Source organism: Sylvia atricapilla, chromosome 4, assembly GCF_009819655.1.
Source record: "Sylvia atricapilla isolate bSylAtr1 chromosome 4, bSylAtr1.pri, whole genome shotgun sequence".
NCBI classification, from domain to species: domain Eukaryota; kingdom Metazoa; phylum Chordata; class Aves; order Passeriformes; family Sylviidae; genus Sylvia; species Sylvia atricapilla.
Window position 1 is genome coordinate 60,952,645 of NC_089143.1, and position 17,109 is coordinate 60,969,753.

General features: G+C 39.7%; 1 protein-coding gene across 5 annotated transcripts in view; it reads left to right on the plus strand.

Moving 5' to 3' along the window:
• Positions 1-17,109, plus strand: part of ZNF827 (zinc finger protein 827) — a 112,369-nt gene that overhangs the window by 78,582 nt on the left and 16,678 nt on the right. For all 5 annotated transcript variants that reach the window (XR_010743482.1, XR_010743483.1, XM_066318072.1 and 2 more), the window contains one exon: positions 1,812-1,915. Coding sequence is in view for 3 of the 5 variants with exons in the window: in XM_066318072.1 (XP_066174169.1) it covers positions 1,812-1,915 (104 nt within the window). In the remaining 2 variants the exon portion in view is untranslated. The remainder of the gene's footprint in view (positions 1-1,811; positions 1,916-17,109) is intronic.

Sequence of the window (17,109 nt, forward strand, 5' to 3'; positions counted from 1 at the left end):
TCCTTGGGATTCAACAGCACCTGCTCATGATCTGTGACCCAACCTGAAACAGATAAGCCCTGCACGATCCATTTTGCTTAGAACCAGCAGTGAACAGTGTCCCAGTGACTGAATCTAAGGCACAAGCAGCAAGGCCAACATGGAAACCCGAGTGGATTACAAGATTTTCAAGAGTTACAATAGTAATAAAACATTTTTTATTGCTGTTTTTCTTTCAAATCATTATTAAACCAGTGAGAGGAATGTTGCAATAAATCATGGTGTATTTTTATACAGTGTCAGTCTGTTTTGTATTATGTCACCCCTGAGTGGGAGTGTGAGTCTTGGAAGAAGTTAAGTTTTGCATATGTGTGTTGGAACCATTTTGGTTTATCCTGGTCACTTGTTTTCTGGAGTATCCTGCATTGTTCAGCTGTTGGCATTCTCCAAACTGTTCAGGTTTGGGGCAACTTCACGCCTTCCCCTTCAGCACAGACTAATGTTGACTTCTTATGGATGTGTTCAAATTTTTAGAAATGCCAAAATATCCCATTCACTGTCACAAATGGAACAGCACAAAATGAATAAGGTCCAAAAAACTTAATAGGAAAGTAAAACAACGTGGTTGCCAAAAGTATTTCACAATCAACTCATTATCAACAAGTTTCCCTGAGGCAGAAGAGGTCTGACTAAGAATACAAGTGACTTGGTGGAGATGCCTTGTTCACTCTCTACAGAAAAACTGCATGAGGGAAAATAGAGGCAAGTGATGCCTTTTGGACAGAAACTGGAGAGGTCAGCTTGGTGCAGCTGGCACGTACTTTGAGTCTGGACTACTTGCTGTGCAACGCCTTCTAAGACCTCCTAGTAGGTCCTTTATCCTGAAAACATTCTTGGATTTTATTCCTGGGTAAGAAAAGGCTCTAGAAATGGTCTGGCCTCCTGTCCTGCACCTTGAAAACACCCACTATACACCAGCCTGTTAAGGATTCTTGGCCTGGGAGAGATCAGATTTAAAGTGTTTCTCACTTGGCTTAGAAGAAATTGATAGTTTTCATGCAGGTGGAATACATTCCCTTAGAAAATGTTTTCCAGTAAAATTTTCTATTTTTGATTTTTTTGTATACCTCTTGCTGATGTCTGTCTGTACTGCAGACAATGAATTCCTGATTTTGTTACGATCTTTGAGCAGAAAACACATTCTTTGACAGAGATGCCATTTCACTATTGAAATTAACTTTTTTCCTGCCTGTTAATTAAAACTAAAGCAATTTTTTTTTTTTAAATCATGTGGCTGGTAATTTTTGTGCTTTATACTCTGGGATACATCTGTTCAATTTATGAGTTGTTTCCTGCTTTAAAAATCAAATTCATGGAGGGAGTTTCATTCATGGAAGGCCATGTCAGAACAGAACTATTCAGCATCTTAATCTAATATTTGAAAAGTTCTGTTTTAAAGATAACTAGTGTATGCTTCAGATTATTAAATAATAATATTTTTTACCTTTCCTGATTGCCCTCTCCAGATATGACAATGGAATACAAGTTTTTGAAATGTGAATTTTAATGTTCCATACTATATTGTGATGTAGCAAATGTGAGATGTTGAAATGTACCTAAAAGCCTTTTACGAGGTCTTCAGTTTTCACTCTAAAATGCAATTGCACCAAAGCATGCTGCCTCACTTTTCAGCATGAAATCTGTAAATGAAACAGTTTTTAAAACAAGATGGTATTTCTTACAATATTAAGATATTGAAGTCAAAATTCGTATTTACTTCTTCTGTTAACTGCTGTTTTCTTTTAAAAAAGGCATCTTGTTTTTTCCTATAGCCCTTTCTTTTCTGAAGATACATTTAGACAATCACCATTCACTTCCAACTCAAAAGATCTCCTGCCCAACGAAACTACTCTTCATGGAAGGACGTCAGCACCAGGTCAGATACCTTTTTCTTTCATTATTTCTAGTTAACAGATACTTTTAAAATTTTCTTACTGTAAACTCCACCACCTGACCAGTACTCTTAAAATATGGTTTGCTTTGTCAAAAGGCAGCTTTTTCTGTATTATAGTAAGTGTTTATTATATAGAGGAAAAAAAAGAAAAAAGTTAAATGTTGCCAGGGCATTTGTGTAATAGTCTTAAGGCTGCTGCTTCTATGAGTTGTGCAATAGTCTATAGCAGATTAAATTTAGCAATATCAAGAGAGGTGAGGGGTTTTGTGTGTGTGTGTGTCTGCCACTGTACTGAAGCTGAATTACTGTCTGCTGTTCTCCTGTTCCTGGCCATTTCCATCTCCATCTCTGGGGTACAGATGAAATGTTTGCAGGACGTGTATCAGGGTGGCCAAACTTGGCAATACAATTTTCCTGCCTTCAGCAGTAATTTAGAACCTTTCTGGAAGGATGTGGAGTTCTTCAAATGTACCGAAAGGCCACAGTGTCTGTGGGTGCCTTCCCACTGATTTTCTGAACTGGTTGACAGGCATTTTATGTATAGATATAGCTTGGGTTAGATTCTGCATTAAAATGGAAAATACAGGCATGTAATAATACTATTCAAGGTCGCACTGAACACATGCAAAAACTTGATATGTGCCTTCACTGTCCTGCTGCAAAATAATTCGTTTGCTAGTTCACTGCTATCTGTTCTTAAATTAATAGCTCTGGGGTTCTAAAGGTCAGTAATTACACAGTCAGCTGTAGGGGGGGTTATTCACCTTTTCTTAGCAATCAATAAACTTTTGGGCACGTTACTGCTAATTTTCAGCTATAGACTGTCATTTAATTTACAACTTAACAGACCCTTCATTTTTTTTAATGCTTGAATAGTCATTTGACAGCTTGTGAAGTGGCAGATGAGGGTAAGAGCTAGATGCTGTCTAAGGGTAAATATACATAGTAAGAAGGAAAAAAAAAAATCGTAGGGTAAGGACAAGGGTCTCCAGGCAGTGCATAGACACAGTTCTGCAAGGAAGCAGTGAATTCTGTACCTCTGGGTGAGGAGAACCAGATCAGGTGTGGTGCTTTTAAGTATTAAAATGTAAACCAGGTTAGCACTTCCAATCCTGGCTTTTGACCTTGACATAACATGGAATATTCATATGCCCAGATGAAAGATGAGAATTCACAGACTCCTCAGGTAGGGCTCAGTACCTCAGAGGACACGGCCTCTAGCAGCAAGACTCTTACATCATACCAAGATAAATGCATGAGAATTTTAATTCTCTCTAAGTCTTCACTTTAAGTGAGGCCACTAGAAGTGTGGGTGGGGTTTGGTGACATGTTTGATCTTCTGCTTAAAAGATGTAAAGTATCTTGTTGGTTAGATCCTCCTGCAGTGTTAGAATGGCTTCTGAGGAAGTGGGTTTTTATATGTTTGTGCTGCTCCATAATCTGTTACGTGGAACCTTGATAGGTCTGTGTATTATAATACATATTGCTCTGTGGGTATAAGACTCTGATATATAACAGTAGCAAGTATACTGAAAATTGTAAAATGTCTATTTCTGCTATCAGTTTTTTGGTTTTTTGTGGTTTTTTTTTTTTTTTTTTTTTTTTTTTTTTTTTTTGGAACAACTCTTATAATTCCAAATATGTTGTTTTTTTCTCAGCTTCACAACAAATTCTTAGGCCTGAAGTGCAGCTTCACAGTAGCACCAAGAATGTGGCTTAAATTTGTAATCAATTACAAATATTATATTCATGTAAAAGAGCAGCAGAATACCCACAGGTAAATTCCTTATTAGTTTCAGCCTTGCAAGAAGAAAGAGCCTATGTAGTGCTACAGATAGCTCTGAAAACATTTTATCCCTTCAAAGAGCAGCATTAAGGAACAGAAACAAACCATTGTGGAAGGCCTGCGGAAAGCGTTACAGAAAATGCTGCGGAAGTGTGTATGTGGTCTCCCACATCAAAATACTTTGGCTTGAGATTTGTTTTGGGTTACTCCATCCCTGAAACAGGACAGTAAGAAGCAGGAAGCAGCAGCATAAGAAAATGGTAGGAAATTCCCCATCCAGTGGCCCTGGTGGAACCTCACGCACGTACACGGTTGCCTCCTCCCAAGTGAGCACCAAAATGGGTGGCTGCATCCCCAGGCTCCTGCCAACTTTCTGTCTGCAGACTTTTTGGCACCCTAGCTGCAGAGGACTTGGGAAAAGTGACAGGAACATAGGACAGTAAGATATTTCATGTGTCAAATTCAGTTCTTTACTATACAAGGTAACATTACGCAATCTGATTCATTACCAAGCTCCATCTTAAACCCCACCACGCTTATTATTTTTATGAGGGTGCTGTTTCAGAAGCTCACCCCTTTGAAGAGCTGGGACCACTCTCTTTCCAGCCTGAATTTATTCACAGCGAGTTCTACTCTGGTTATTTCACCAGTACTGTCCTTCAACTTTGATAATTCTTGTCCCTTGCAATGTTCACCACCTGATGTGCCATCTTACATTCCTCTAATCCTGTCTTCGTTTTGGGAAGGTGAGACAGCCAGTGTCTTTTAGTCCCTTTCAGTATGATAGGGTTTCCATTTCCTAGCCTTTTTCTGCCTCTGTTTAGGGGCATTAATTTCTGCAAATATGAGTAGTCAGAGCTATATGTGCTCTTTCCTAGGAGGTTTTACCCCTGACTTTTTCAGCAGCCTGCAATCTTCTGAGTGCATATTGGAAATGCCTCTCCTGATTAATCACAGCCTTTGTAACTAGAACATGCTGGTGTCTCTCTTGCCGGTCAAACAGTAACATGTTTTTCTTTTCCTTTATAATTTCAGCTGATGATTTTAGCATGCAACAGAAATTCTTGTTCCTGCACTCTTAGGCATATGACCTTGTAACTTGAATTGTTTCGCTTGTTATTCTAACTCTCAAGATTATTTCTTTAGTACTCTGAAATTTCTGCATATTGATATTGCTTTCACTAATGCAGGTCTGGTTTGTTTGGGGGTTTTTGTATGTGTGTGTGTTGAAGCTGTTAAAAGAGGATTTTAAAGGAGAATGGGTCCAAAGTTCAGTCCTCGAGACTTAAGCTTAGTGGCCCCCTCAGTGCAAACCACTTCACTTTATAGCCAGTTTATAAGAAAATTGCAAATTCGGGTATTTAAGTGGCAGAGCACTCTTTGTAGGGCATTGAGTAGTTAAGATCCCCCAAGGAGTATGAAATAATTAGGAAAGAATATTAAAAGATATGTGAGTGCAATGCACTGATCAGGGCATTTAGTGGAGGGGGAAAAAAAATCCTAAATAAATAATGATATTGGGATGGATTTGGCCTGAAAAAAGGGTGGAGTATTCCTAATCAGCAGCAGTCTCACAGGCAGGAGAGTTGATTTTAATTCAGGTATCCAAGGAAATAACAATGAAATCTCCAATAGCTGTCAGAAAGGGACTCATGAGATCCACAGAAGCCATGGTATCTCCCTAATAATCTGTGGTGGATTCCTAATACTCTGAGAAGGGAAGACAGTTTCCTAGGGTATATAGTTCAAATTTACTGGTTTGATTTGGGGAATTGCTTCTCTCACTTTTTTAAGGTATTTTCTATGTTAATAATCATATTATTATATTGCACTTTTCTGTATTAGTCTTACTGTCCAAATAACTTCGTTTTTACTCATAAATGGAAATAAAATAGTCCTGATATCTACATCAACCGAACACACTTTGCTCAAAAATTACCATCGTATCAAAGTAATATCTAATACAAAGTCAATCCAAACCAATTCAATAATTTCAGCTGCCCCTAATTAAGAATGTGGCCTCTTTTAATCTGGCAAAAGGTAAGGAGAAGAAATTAAAACTTTTATTTCAAACAGTCAGTTTTAAAATATGACATTTTCATCTTCTGTTTTATAAGATTCTTCTTTTGACAGAATAGTTTTATGTCAGACTGTATAGTTCAGTTCAGATCACTGGATAAATTAAAAATTTGATCTTATGCTGCTGTTCCTGACCCTTAGTCAGTCTTTAATGTACTTTAATAGTTTTCCACCATCCCATTGACTCATTCTGTAAATCAAACCTGCCTTCATGGAAGCCAGATGAGTGATATTCACTGTTCTTTTTCTGGATGGTTCATTAATACTGGTGAAAACCTCAGCCATGGCTTTTGGGAAGTATTTTTTCTCCATGTATATCTGTGTGTAGTATAATAATATTTCATTATTTTCTCTCCTGTTTACCAAGGACCTGGTATTCTCCTTCATTTGCATTGACAGTGCCAAATATTGAAACAATCCCATCTGTAGTGGATTTTTTTTTTTTTAATCCATCCATTAGGGTATGTTTGGAACTCCAGGACTATTTTGCAAATGTACAGGTTTCTCCTTCTCAAGTTCGTACTCACACTGTCCTTCTCTCTAGAGCAGTAATTCCACTGGTAACTTCAGAAATACTAAAAGGTGAAAACCTGTCTGCTCCCAGGGCCTCATCCTTGCACATTCTGCTCACAGCAGTACCAACACCTGTGTGGCCACATCAGGGGAAGTATGAACTAATCTTTTTTTTCCCTAATAATTTGTGGGAATGTTGGGATATGAGCAGGACCAAGGGAGTCTGTATCCTTCAACCATGTGCAATTTCAGCATTTGTGTGAGACTGGTGTGCCCATGAGCACACTTAATCTTGTTTATTTTCCTCTGTTGCTGTAGCTGGAAAACACCCCCTGAGGGTTTAGAATTTTAGCTTGAATATGATACATAATCACGGTGGTGGTGTTGTGCAGATACCACATTCTTTAGTATGAGTTTGCATGTATCTTCCTGCTTAATTCCTTTTTAAAAATGCTTTGAGGTCAGTATACCTCTTGATGTTGTAATTTTCTGTGACTCCAAGCATCTAGAAAGTAGACAGCAAGAGCTCTTTTGGTCCAACCAGCAGAGGTGCTCATATCCACTATTTTCTGGCAGTATTTGTGCTCTGTTCTGGTTTCCTGTGCTCTGCAGCAAAATAAACTTCTGCAACCTTCTACAGCAACCAGCTCTGAGTTTTGGGTCATCACCATGAGACCACTGTAAGCACACTGAGAAATCGAGGGACACCTTGAGGGTTTGATTTCTCTGTGTGGGATCATTGCCGTTTCTGTCAGCCTGGAAAATACCTTAGGCCTTAGAAGACTATGAAATACACAAACCCTGTGAATTTCCACTGAAGTGACCAGCAGTGAAATGTTGGCATTGAAATTGCCCTTGTGTCACTTCCCTGCTATGTACCCATGAAGTTAATTAGAATGATTCACACCTTCTTACAGTTGTTTGCTTACATCTGCCAAAAAGCCTCTAACTCCACATTGTGGGTAATCCTGTTTACTGTAGGAAGGCTTTCTTAAAATGTTCAAATGTTAGAATTTGTAAATGAAAGCCAGGGCTTAAGAGCATGATTACAAGCAATCGATTTTGAATTCAGGACAGCAGAACCTGTAGATTATTATTTTTCACGGAGGAAAATAACAGAATGGCTGAGGTATGAAGTCTAGTTCCAGTCCATTCCTCAGAGCAGAGTCATCTTGCAGCTCAAGGCTATGTCCAAACAGGTTCTGAATATCTCCAGGAATGGAGACTCTGGACAATCTCTGAGCCAGCTGTGCCAGTGTTTTACCTTGCTCACTATAAGAAAAATCATTTACTTATATTTAAGTGAATTTTCCTCTGTTTTAATTCGTGCCCTTGCCTCGTCTACACTGGCATCACTAAGAGCCAGACTTCATCTTATTTCCCCCTATCAGGTATTTATCCAGGTTGGAAAGATCCCACCAAGTCACTTTCTTACCACGCTGAGCAGTCCTAGTTCTCTCAGGCTCTCCTTGTATGACAGCTGCTCCATTCTCTTAATCATGTTTGCCGGACTTCAGACGTTTTTGAAAGCCTAAAAGAATATTTCAAGACCCTGGCAGCTGTTTCTGTCCCTGTGATGGAACAGCAGTTTTTATTGCCAATGTAATTGCAGGGGGGAGTGCACGTGCATGTGAATTGACTTATGTAGTGCTTTTTTCCCCCCTTGCTTTATCCCATTATTAGTGCTTATGATCATTTCATCTGCTTTCAGTTTGGGTCTGAGTTATGAGCTCTGCCCATCCAAGACATTGGATACCCCCTTCAGTTTCCTGATGATGAGAGTCCCTGACCCCTGTTGGCTTCCTGTCAGAGTAGAAAAGTGAGAGTGGCACTTAATTCACTACCAAGGCATGTTCCATCAGGCACTTGGTCCTGCTGTTCATTTCTGTCTTAGGATTTCTGTGAAATGTGCTTGGGGAAACTGGTGCTAGAAGCAGATGCCACACAGTCATTGGCGCCTGCAGGGCACAATTGTAGCTACTCCTTGAGCCGTGCAAAGTCTGTCTCTCTCCGTCCTCAAAAGCACCCTTTTAATTTTATTTTTTTTCTGGTCTGGGAGTAAGATTTACCAAATAGTCTTCTTTCTGTATGTGTGTACACGTGGATGTTCATGTGTATGGCTGTGTAAAAGTCCACGCAGGTGCATGAAAAAGGATACTGGAGAGATGTCCCTCTGACAAATCCAACCTGTGTGACAGCTTCGGAGATGGTAGGAAAGTATTTTTGTAACAGAGTGGCAGATTGATTTTAGTAACTGATTTGAGTTCCTTATCTCCAACATGCTAATTCTTCCCACACAAAGAGTGTCTTGTGGGTACAGGTGACTGGTGTGAGCTCTCTGGAAGGCCAGGGACTGTCAGCCACTGAGGTGGCTCTCTGCAGTCTGATAGCAGGAGACAGATAGCTGGCAACTTGTGGAAAGTTATTCTAGGGAAGGTGAGATAGTTGGACTGCCATAGAAGTGGGCTATACTTGGCATAGTTCTCCAAAGCAAGACAGATTTTGCAGGATTTGTTCAACATAATTCAGTGCTAAACTGCCTGATAGTGGCTCTGGCACGTTTTCCATCTATCACATCCTGTCTCCGGATTCCCATGACCGTCTGCCTGCGTGCAGCCTTCTCTCCCTGTGCACTCAGCTGCCTTGACAACCACTTTGCACCACAGCCATCGAGCACAGCCTTCCACATTTCTGGTTCATTCCATGGGATCAGAACCAAGGCGGCTTCAACTGACTGCAGCCTTTTCTGGATCTGCTCCCAAGCAGGTTTGCATCTCCTGCATGTGTGGTGCAGCAATAGAGGCTGTGTCCTGAGCAGCCACACAGTTTTCATAAGTGGCAGAGTCCCTTTCAGAGCTGAAAATACCATTTATTATGCAGAACAAACCATTTCAAATCAGCAAATGGCCTCTTGCTCAAGCACGTGTACGGTGTGTTCTCTGGCTAAAGTAGGACAAGTGAAACGTGCAGCACGTGCATCGTTGTACGTATCTTCATTTTTCTTACCCATCTGTATTTACTGGGCAGGGAATGTGATCATATCCTTCTGAGCATCCCATGAAACTCCTGGTGAATTGACCAGTCTCTCAGTACAGGCTAAATAACAGGACTTCACACAAATTGGTGTGGCCACATAGATTTCACTTCACTTCCCTGTGAAGTCACTGCACTGATTATTTTGCCAATTGTTTACAGGACCTTCAAGATGAAAGGTGTTAATTAAAACAAGCAGAAAGAGTCCAGGTCCATATCTAATGACTGTCTCAAAAAGCACTTGACATCTATCTGAAAGCTTGTGTTTCTTGTTTTACTATGGGCTGCCTTTATACAGGATAAATTTTATTTTCTAGTACCATGATGTGTTCTCATACAGGCAAAAATACTCATTGACATCTCTTATTATTTTGGCAACTCTGATTATTTAACTTATCACAATAAGTTTGCTAGGTAATAGTTACTCAATAGCAAGTGATTTTTGAAAAAGTAAAATCATTGTTGCCATAAATATTCTTAACCAGGTAACACAAGTGGAGGTCAAAATAGAGAATGGTTTTTTGAGCAGCTACAATCATTGGAAGTATTTAGTGAGAAATGTGGGACTTTGTCTACTTGTGTATTGTTCTGGGCAGTGAATTTGGGGCCACACAGGGCTGCCCAGCAAGTTCTTGGGAGCTGTCTTTTGATGCAGATGATAGAAGACAGGCTGGGGGAGGATGGCACCAAGCTGTAGATTTGGTTTTGGGAAAGGAAGACAGGAAAAGAGCAAAATAAAGCCTGTTGGCATCAGGAAGGACAACTGGAACCCACTTGGAGATGCATATGGAAAAAAAGCCTAATAATAGTTAATGACCTCTGAGCTTGAGTGAAGCTTCTGATGTGTCCTCCCACACTACAGCCATAGTGGGCAGGGAAACCCAGGGTAGCTACAGCTCTAATTAGGGGTGAAGTGTAGCTGTCAAAGCCCAGGGCCCATGTGGGGTCTGCAAGGGGCTGTGCTTGCTCTGGCATTCATTCATTTTATTAACGTTGTGGATGATGGAGGAGAAAGGATATTTATTAAATGTCTGGGGCACACTTCACAAGGAGGTGCTATAAGCACTTCAGAGGACAGAACCAGAGTTCAGACTTAACTTGAGGAACTGAAAAAACTGCGAAAAAAAGCAGCCAGTGCAGTGAGATGAACGTTCTGTGCCTGGAGGAATGGTGAGTGCGGTGAAGGAAGGGGAGGGATGAATGCCCAGGCAGGGAGGGGGATTAGTGTTGGTCACACACCGTGTTTAGAGCTGGCATTGCAGAAAGGACAAGCGTCTGGCTGAGGTGTTGGGAATGTTGTCTGTAAGGCACACGTGGTAATTCTGCTCTGCAGCTGGAGCCCTGAGTGCAGTTTTGGGCTCTGTAAGGCAAGAAAAATCTGGAGGAGACAGCGGTGGTCAGAGGTTTAGAGCACATGAGCTGTGCATGAAGGTTGAAGAATTTTACCAATTTATTTAGTCTGGAGAAGAGAAGAAAAGAGAGGAGATATGATAATGGCATTCAGATATGTAAAATGACAGCTTTGAGAAAATAATAAACCTGGCCTGTGTTCATGGGAGCAGAATAAGGAATAACAGGCTTAAATGACAGCAGAGGAGATTGCAGCTAAACACCAAGTGAAACTTTCTAGCAGAGGGGTATTTTTGCACTGGCACAACTGTCAGAGGAGCCTCTGGAGTCCCTGTCAAAGGAGAGGGTTTTTTTAAAAATAGGTAAGAAAAGCACCTGTTGGGACTGATGAGAATGTTTGGTGAGTGGCTGATGTGCCTCTGCGTGAGGGAGAGACAAGCTGGCCTCCTGGGGTGCCTTCCAGCCCTAATTCTGGGATATAAATTCAATAACAAAGCTACAGTGGTGACTGGACAACCTCCTAAAAGAGATTTGATAGATGAGGCATTTGGCTTACAGATACTCGGCATGCTGTGGTTTAGAATCTGCATCTCATTCAAACCTATCTCTGGTTTCATATCCTCTTTTGTCTTTCCTAATATCAGAATCTTTTGTAAACGTAAGCATCAGCACTGAGTCAGATTGTTTCCCAAAGATTAAACTTTTCCAAATACTAGCTCAACATGAAATAGAAAGAGGCTTTAAAATTACTTTTCTAGCTCTGCAAAAGGAATTGGAACGCATCATTCCTGACATTTCTTTTTAGAGTTACCTTGAGATTCTTCAGTTCTCACCTATCTTACCTTGTACAAGTTTGTCTTCTGTAACATTTGTCTGCCTAAGAGTAAATTAAATGCAAAATTCATCAGCTTTTTGGGCAGATGGATAGATAGACATAGAGAATATTGTTTGAAAATAATCTAAGTAAAGCTGAAGACGAATTTGGTTGTTTTGTTTTTTTTTTCTTCTACAGCGTCATTTCAATCTGAGTACAAATTTGCCCTAATTTGTTGCTGGGTGTTTTAGTTGAGTTTAGGGCAGTTGTGGTGCTCACTGGTGCCCTGCAAAAGCAGAAAGCAGATGGGAAAATTATGCAGAAGGAGGGGATGTTTTACAGTAGATGCATGTGCTGGTGATAGGAGAGAGAGCAGAGACACACGTTAGTATCTAAAAAAGAGTGAGTTAAAGGCCTCAAGGAAATGGCAGATTTAGTGTTTATCACTTGGGGAACCTGCAATAAAAGCAGCAAAAACGTTTTCTTTCACAGCAGCAATCACAAGCACCTTGGGAAAGGTGGCTCTGGCCAAATATTTGTAGTTACTTGTTCATCCAGTGTTGATTATTTTGTGTTAATTCACTCAGCTCAGGAACTCAACCTGCATTTGGCACTTTATTTTGCATCCCCCCATTGAGGTTTCTGGTCACCGGCTTCTTCCAAGTGCAGAAGATTTTGCTTCACCCAAAAAGAGGCAGAAAGCTGAAAAGAAAAATACAATCTAAAGGCAAATTTGTCTTTATTTGTATCTGAATGCTGGATGGGGAACTACTAGTGTTAGCCTCTGCAAAGTGCCCTATTTGTGTTTATATAATCTTCTGTTTAGAAAAGAAAACCCATATTTCCCGTGGACTTGCAAGCAGAAATTGTCACATTGTCTAAAACAAAAAAGGAAAATTTGTGTGCCCCATAATGGTTCTAAATGTGCACAAATGTTTGAGTGATTTTTAAAAGTGTTTCTTGGAAGTGTGTCTTAAGCAGAATTGTAGGAAAAAAACCTAAAAAGGTAGAAACCCTGTTGGGATTATGGAAATAAATTAATTTTGGTTTAAAAATAGCAATAGGAGCAAATTATACGTTCATAAATTCATAGGAACTCAGTGTTGTAACATCCAAAATGAGTGTTAGAAGCAGGGTAAATGTTTGAGGTAGATGTGAGGGCCACCTGCATGGGAGTGAGTTAGAGGAAACTTACGTAAGTTTATTATGGCACGTATAACTTTTGTCATGAACATATTTTTTCAGGAGGAAATGAAATTAAATATATTATGCAAAGATAAGAGAGCACATTACCAGGCTTTTCTCTGACAAAAGATGCAGAATTTCACTTTAGCTGTTACTTCTAAACAAGGAACAAAAAAGTAGTAATTATGATAGAGTTTTTTGCTACTTAAAGGCTCAGTTGTTCTTGGCCAACAATGGTCAGGTAAATCTTTGAAAAACACTTTTTGGGGAGCAGATTTGTTGGTGCTTCCTTTGCCTTTCTTGATATGTCTCAGCACCCTCAGTGAAAAAAAAAAGGGGGGGAAAAAAAACCCAAAAAAGCTGTTTTTCCTCTGGGCCATATTGCATTACTTCATCTGCAGCCGCAAAGCCCAGCTTTGTTCCCTGGGATAAACCGTGACTGAGGGAGGAGCTCCTGGAGCCATGCACTGAGAGAAAGGGACTCTTCCAGGACTGCTGCTTCTCAGCCAGCAGATTCTCAGCTTGGGGAGGGCCTGATTTTGCATCTGTCAGGAATTTTACATTGTTCTATTCTTTCTTGTTGTGTAGGGGATGCAGTTACCACAAGACAGTCCTGTTCATGCTTTATGCTAAAGCAAGGCAGTGGTAATACAAGCTGGGGGAAATAGAGGCTGTTGACCAACATTATCCTCAAATTGATGCCCAAACTTTTCACGTTGTGAAAGTGATTTTTAGGTAATGACTGCAACATTATTGTAGCTTTAGGGTTCCTTAAAAACTTGTAACTTCGGCCACCTTGCACAGAATTGACTGGATTTTTTTCTCTCTCCTTGGTTGTTTCTTAAGTCTTGAGTTTAATGCAGAGAATAAAAGCAAATCCCAGAGCTCTGTAAAGCAAATGAAGGTTATCACAAGATATCTCATGGTTTGCTCAGGAGTCTTCTGTTGTAAAAGAGAAGTGAAAATAGGTGTGAGATTTGATGCAAAGGTAGAAGGGGGAGTGGGTTTGTTTTAAAGTCACCTGTTGTCCCAATCTTTTCTTTGCCCTTTATCTTTTTTTTCTGATTGTCCATTTTTGAGCAATGAGCTCAATCTTAGCAATGAAGGGGGCTTCACTTTTTTTTTCCATGGTTCTCTATAGAGTCAACACTAAAGTTCATCTTTTACCTGTTTTTATTCTTTTCCCAAATTCTGATATCTTTATTGTTTCTCGGTGACCTTTTTAAGTGCTGCTGTCTATTGTTGTGCACTTGGAGTACTTCTGTGCACAATATTAATGTTTCCTTAGATGGGCTGTGCAAGTACTTTGCTGAACTATTTCAAACTTTGATGGTTGCTGTTTTCAGAAACATAAAATCACTTGGATTCTACTTTCTTCCATATCAAGGATTTTAAATTATCAGAACATTACTGCTTTTTGTCCAGCATAGCAAGCTCCATAGTAACATCACACATTTGCAGTGCTTTTGAGGAGAAAAAAATAAGAGCATTAATTGGTAAAGTTGTGGGGGTTTTATTGGAAAGCAGACTTTTTCTGCTTCCTCTGTGCATTCGTTCTGTCATTCAGATTATGTGCAGGTTTTTGGGGCTTATGAAACACAAAGGACATGACTCCCTCACATGTGAAACTAGAGGTTTTTATCTTCTTTGTATTTCTGTGGGAAATACAGAAAAATGTTATGCCTAGAAAGCAACAGCTTATCTCAGTTAATAGTGGATGAGTGTGCTCACAGTAAAAGATACTCCCTGAACCAAGACCAGACAGGATGCAGCAATTCAGGGGGTGACAAATGAAGACTGCAGGGCCAGGCAGGATCTCTGATACCTTAGGTAAGTTAAGAGATACCTTACTCAAGAACTACAGTACCTGGAAGGATTCCACTGTTTATTTTAACTGACTTACTAGAAATAAGGATTCTGGCCCTACAAATAAAACCTTTATGGAAGCAAGTTGGAAAGGGAGTAAGATATATAGTATTTGGAGCTCTGCAATTCCATATAGTCAATATATTTTTGAGCTTGGGAACCTTTCACAGGCTTTTGGCAAACAAGCCTGCAACAGAGCCATAATTACATATTTCATAAAAGGAACTCTCAATTTTTAAATACAGTGTGCTTGCCAGAGGTGATGGATGAACATGTAAGGGGAAGACTCCAAAGCAATAAAATGCATCTTTGATGATGGGAACACTGCAGAAATAGGAAGACTGTATAATAAGATAGATAAATGCAGACAGAAGGAGGAAAGAAAATTTCTTTGAGCAAATAAATGTTTTTAAAGGCATGTTTGCATGACTGTTTGACCTTAATACCTTGTTTCTGAATAAATAATTTCTTGAAGTTTGTGTCTGTTAGACATAACCAAACAGAAATAACCTCACAAATGGAGTAAGCTTTTGTGACATTCTTGTAGAGCTGCATGCAGTGTATTTACCACTTGGGTAAATGTGGGATGCATGACAGATCTCAAAAGAAAAAGCAGCAATTCAGCTCAGGCTGGGATAGTCAGAAGTTACCTGATGACTGCTTAACGTCCCAAGTCTTTCTGAGCCAAGTGAGACGCCTTGCTGTTGGACATCTGCCCAGGAGTGTTCATCCTCTTACCAAGAGCTCACAGAACCCTGGTTACCTTGTCCACTGTTTCTTAGTCAGTTTATTAATTTTCTGGTTTGGTGGCTTGCAAGCAGCATTTATTGAAAGCACTCTAACCAGCACTTTCTATTTTCACAGGATTTCTGTTCATTTAATTTTCAAAATTACTTACCTAGTTTCTCCTTGACCACTTGTCTGGTGTCAAACTGCCTGAATAACTCAGAATATAACTCTGATGTACACTTCCAGAAGAATGGAGAGAAAATTAATTTTGACCTTCCATGTTGGGGCTTATCAACACCTGTCAATCCCATCTCTATAAGAAATACTTATTGCAAAGAAAAATCTATTTAATTTATATCCATGGGATTCCATCTGACCATCAAGGATCTGCCCTTGTGGATTTGGTTGTTTCTGAGGTCTGTGGAGGTGCAAAGATAAAACAGAGAAGCAAGTGAGTTACAGGATGTGAGAGCAGACAGTGAACCAGCAAAGGTCATAAACATGAATTTAGCTTCTTTGAGTGATACCTCAGCACACTTTTTGTTTGTCTTCTTAGACTTGTCTTTTTCACTTGAATAGTGATTTCATTGTTTCCATTGTTTGCATAAAGATAAAAAGTTGGGCTTGGCATTGGACAGCATATTAAAATATAATGTAGCATAAAACACTGTGGAGCAGTAATTGACAAATACGTCAGAGTAAAAGAAAATAAATAATCCAAGTATCAGAGTCCGAAGCCAGTCCCTGGGGAGTTCTTGTACCTGACAGCCACCAGCTGATTGGGTGACTCCAGACTTTTGTATTCAGGTCAGGCCTCGTCCTCTTCTTCAGTTACAGCTTCCAGCAGATACGGTGTCCTCTCTCCAAGCATATCCTGACAAAAGTCAGGGTAAAGACCTTCCAGAAGGGGTGGTTAATACACTCTCTGTATTGATATCACCAGCTGGAGAGGAAGAGGAAAAGATTAATCACGAAATGTGAAAACTGAAAATACAAATGTGTTTAGAATTATGCCCCAAACCTCAGGAAAGGGGTAAATGGTGACTCTCTCAAGCTGCCAGGCTTTGTTTGCCAGAAATTAAATCTATTTGGAAGAGGAAGAGAAGGCACAGAACAATGTTTCTGCAGTTATGTCCTCATCTCAGAGAAAATACAGATGGTAGCAGTTCCTAACTCCTTCTTGGATAATCAGCTCTACACAGCTACTCATTATGAAGTTGACTTGTGGCTAGAAGGGGAGTGATACCAGGTGATGCAGGAGGACAGGAAAGGTGTCCATAAACATGTATTTCACTATATTTAATTAAGTCTTACCTTTACATAAGATTCTTAACTCTTAAGGTTCTATGCAAAGTTATTTCAAAATAATTTTATCACTAGCTTTGTAATACCCTGAGTCTAAATCCTTCTGTTTCTTTTTAATGTTATACTGGAGAACTTGGAGGCCTTTCATTTTACTGAGCACATACTTTGTTTTAAACTCCAAAACTCACACAGAAGTGCAATCTATTGCTTAATAAGTTCCATATAATTTTGCCTTGTGCAATTTTCTAATATACGAGTTTTGGAATTCGCTGTGGACATTTAAAGCAGAAATCTTGTATCGAGGGCTTCTTTTTTGTTGTTGTTGTTGTTGTGGGTTTTTTTGGTTTTTTTCCCTTTTTTGTTTTTCTTTTCATTTCAGTATAGAGGATGTCACGGTGAACAATGGTTTTCAGTCAGACATCTTTCACAACAATGATTTATTATTTAACATGAGCTGGTCTGAGTCCATCTCCTTCCTGGCCACTGTGTAAGGTGTTCTTTAAGGCCAACAACACT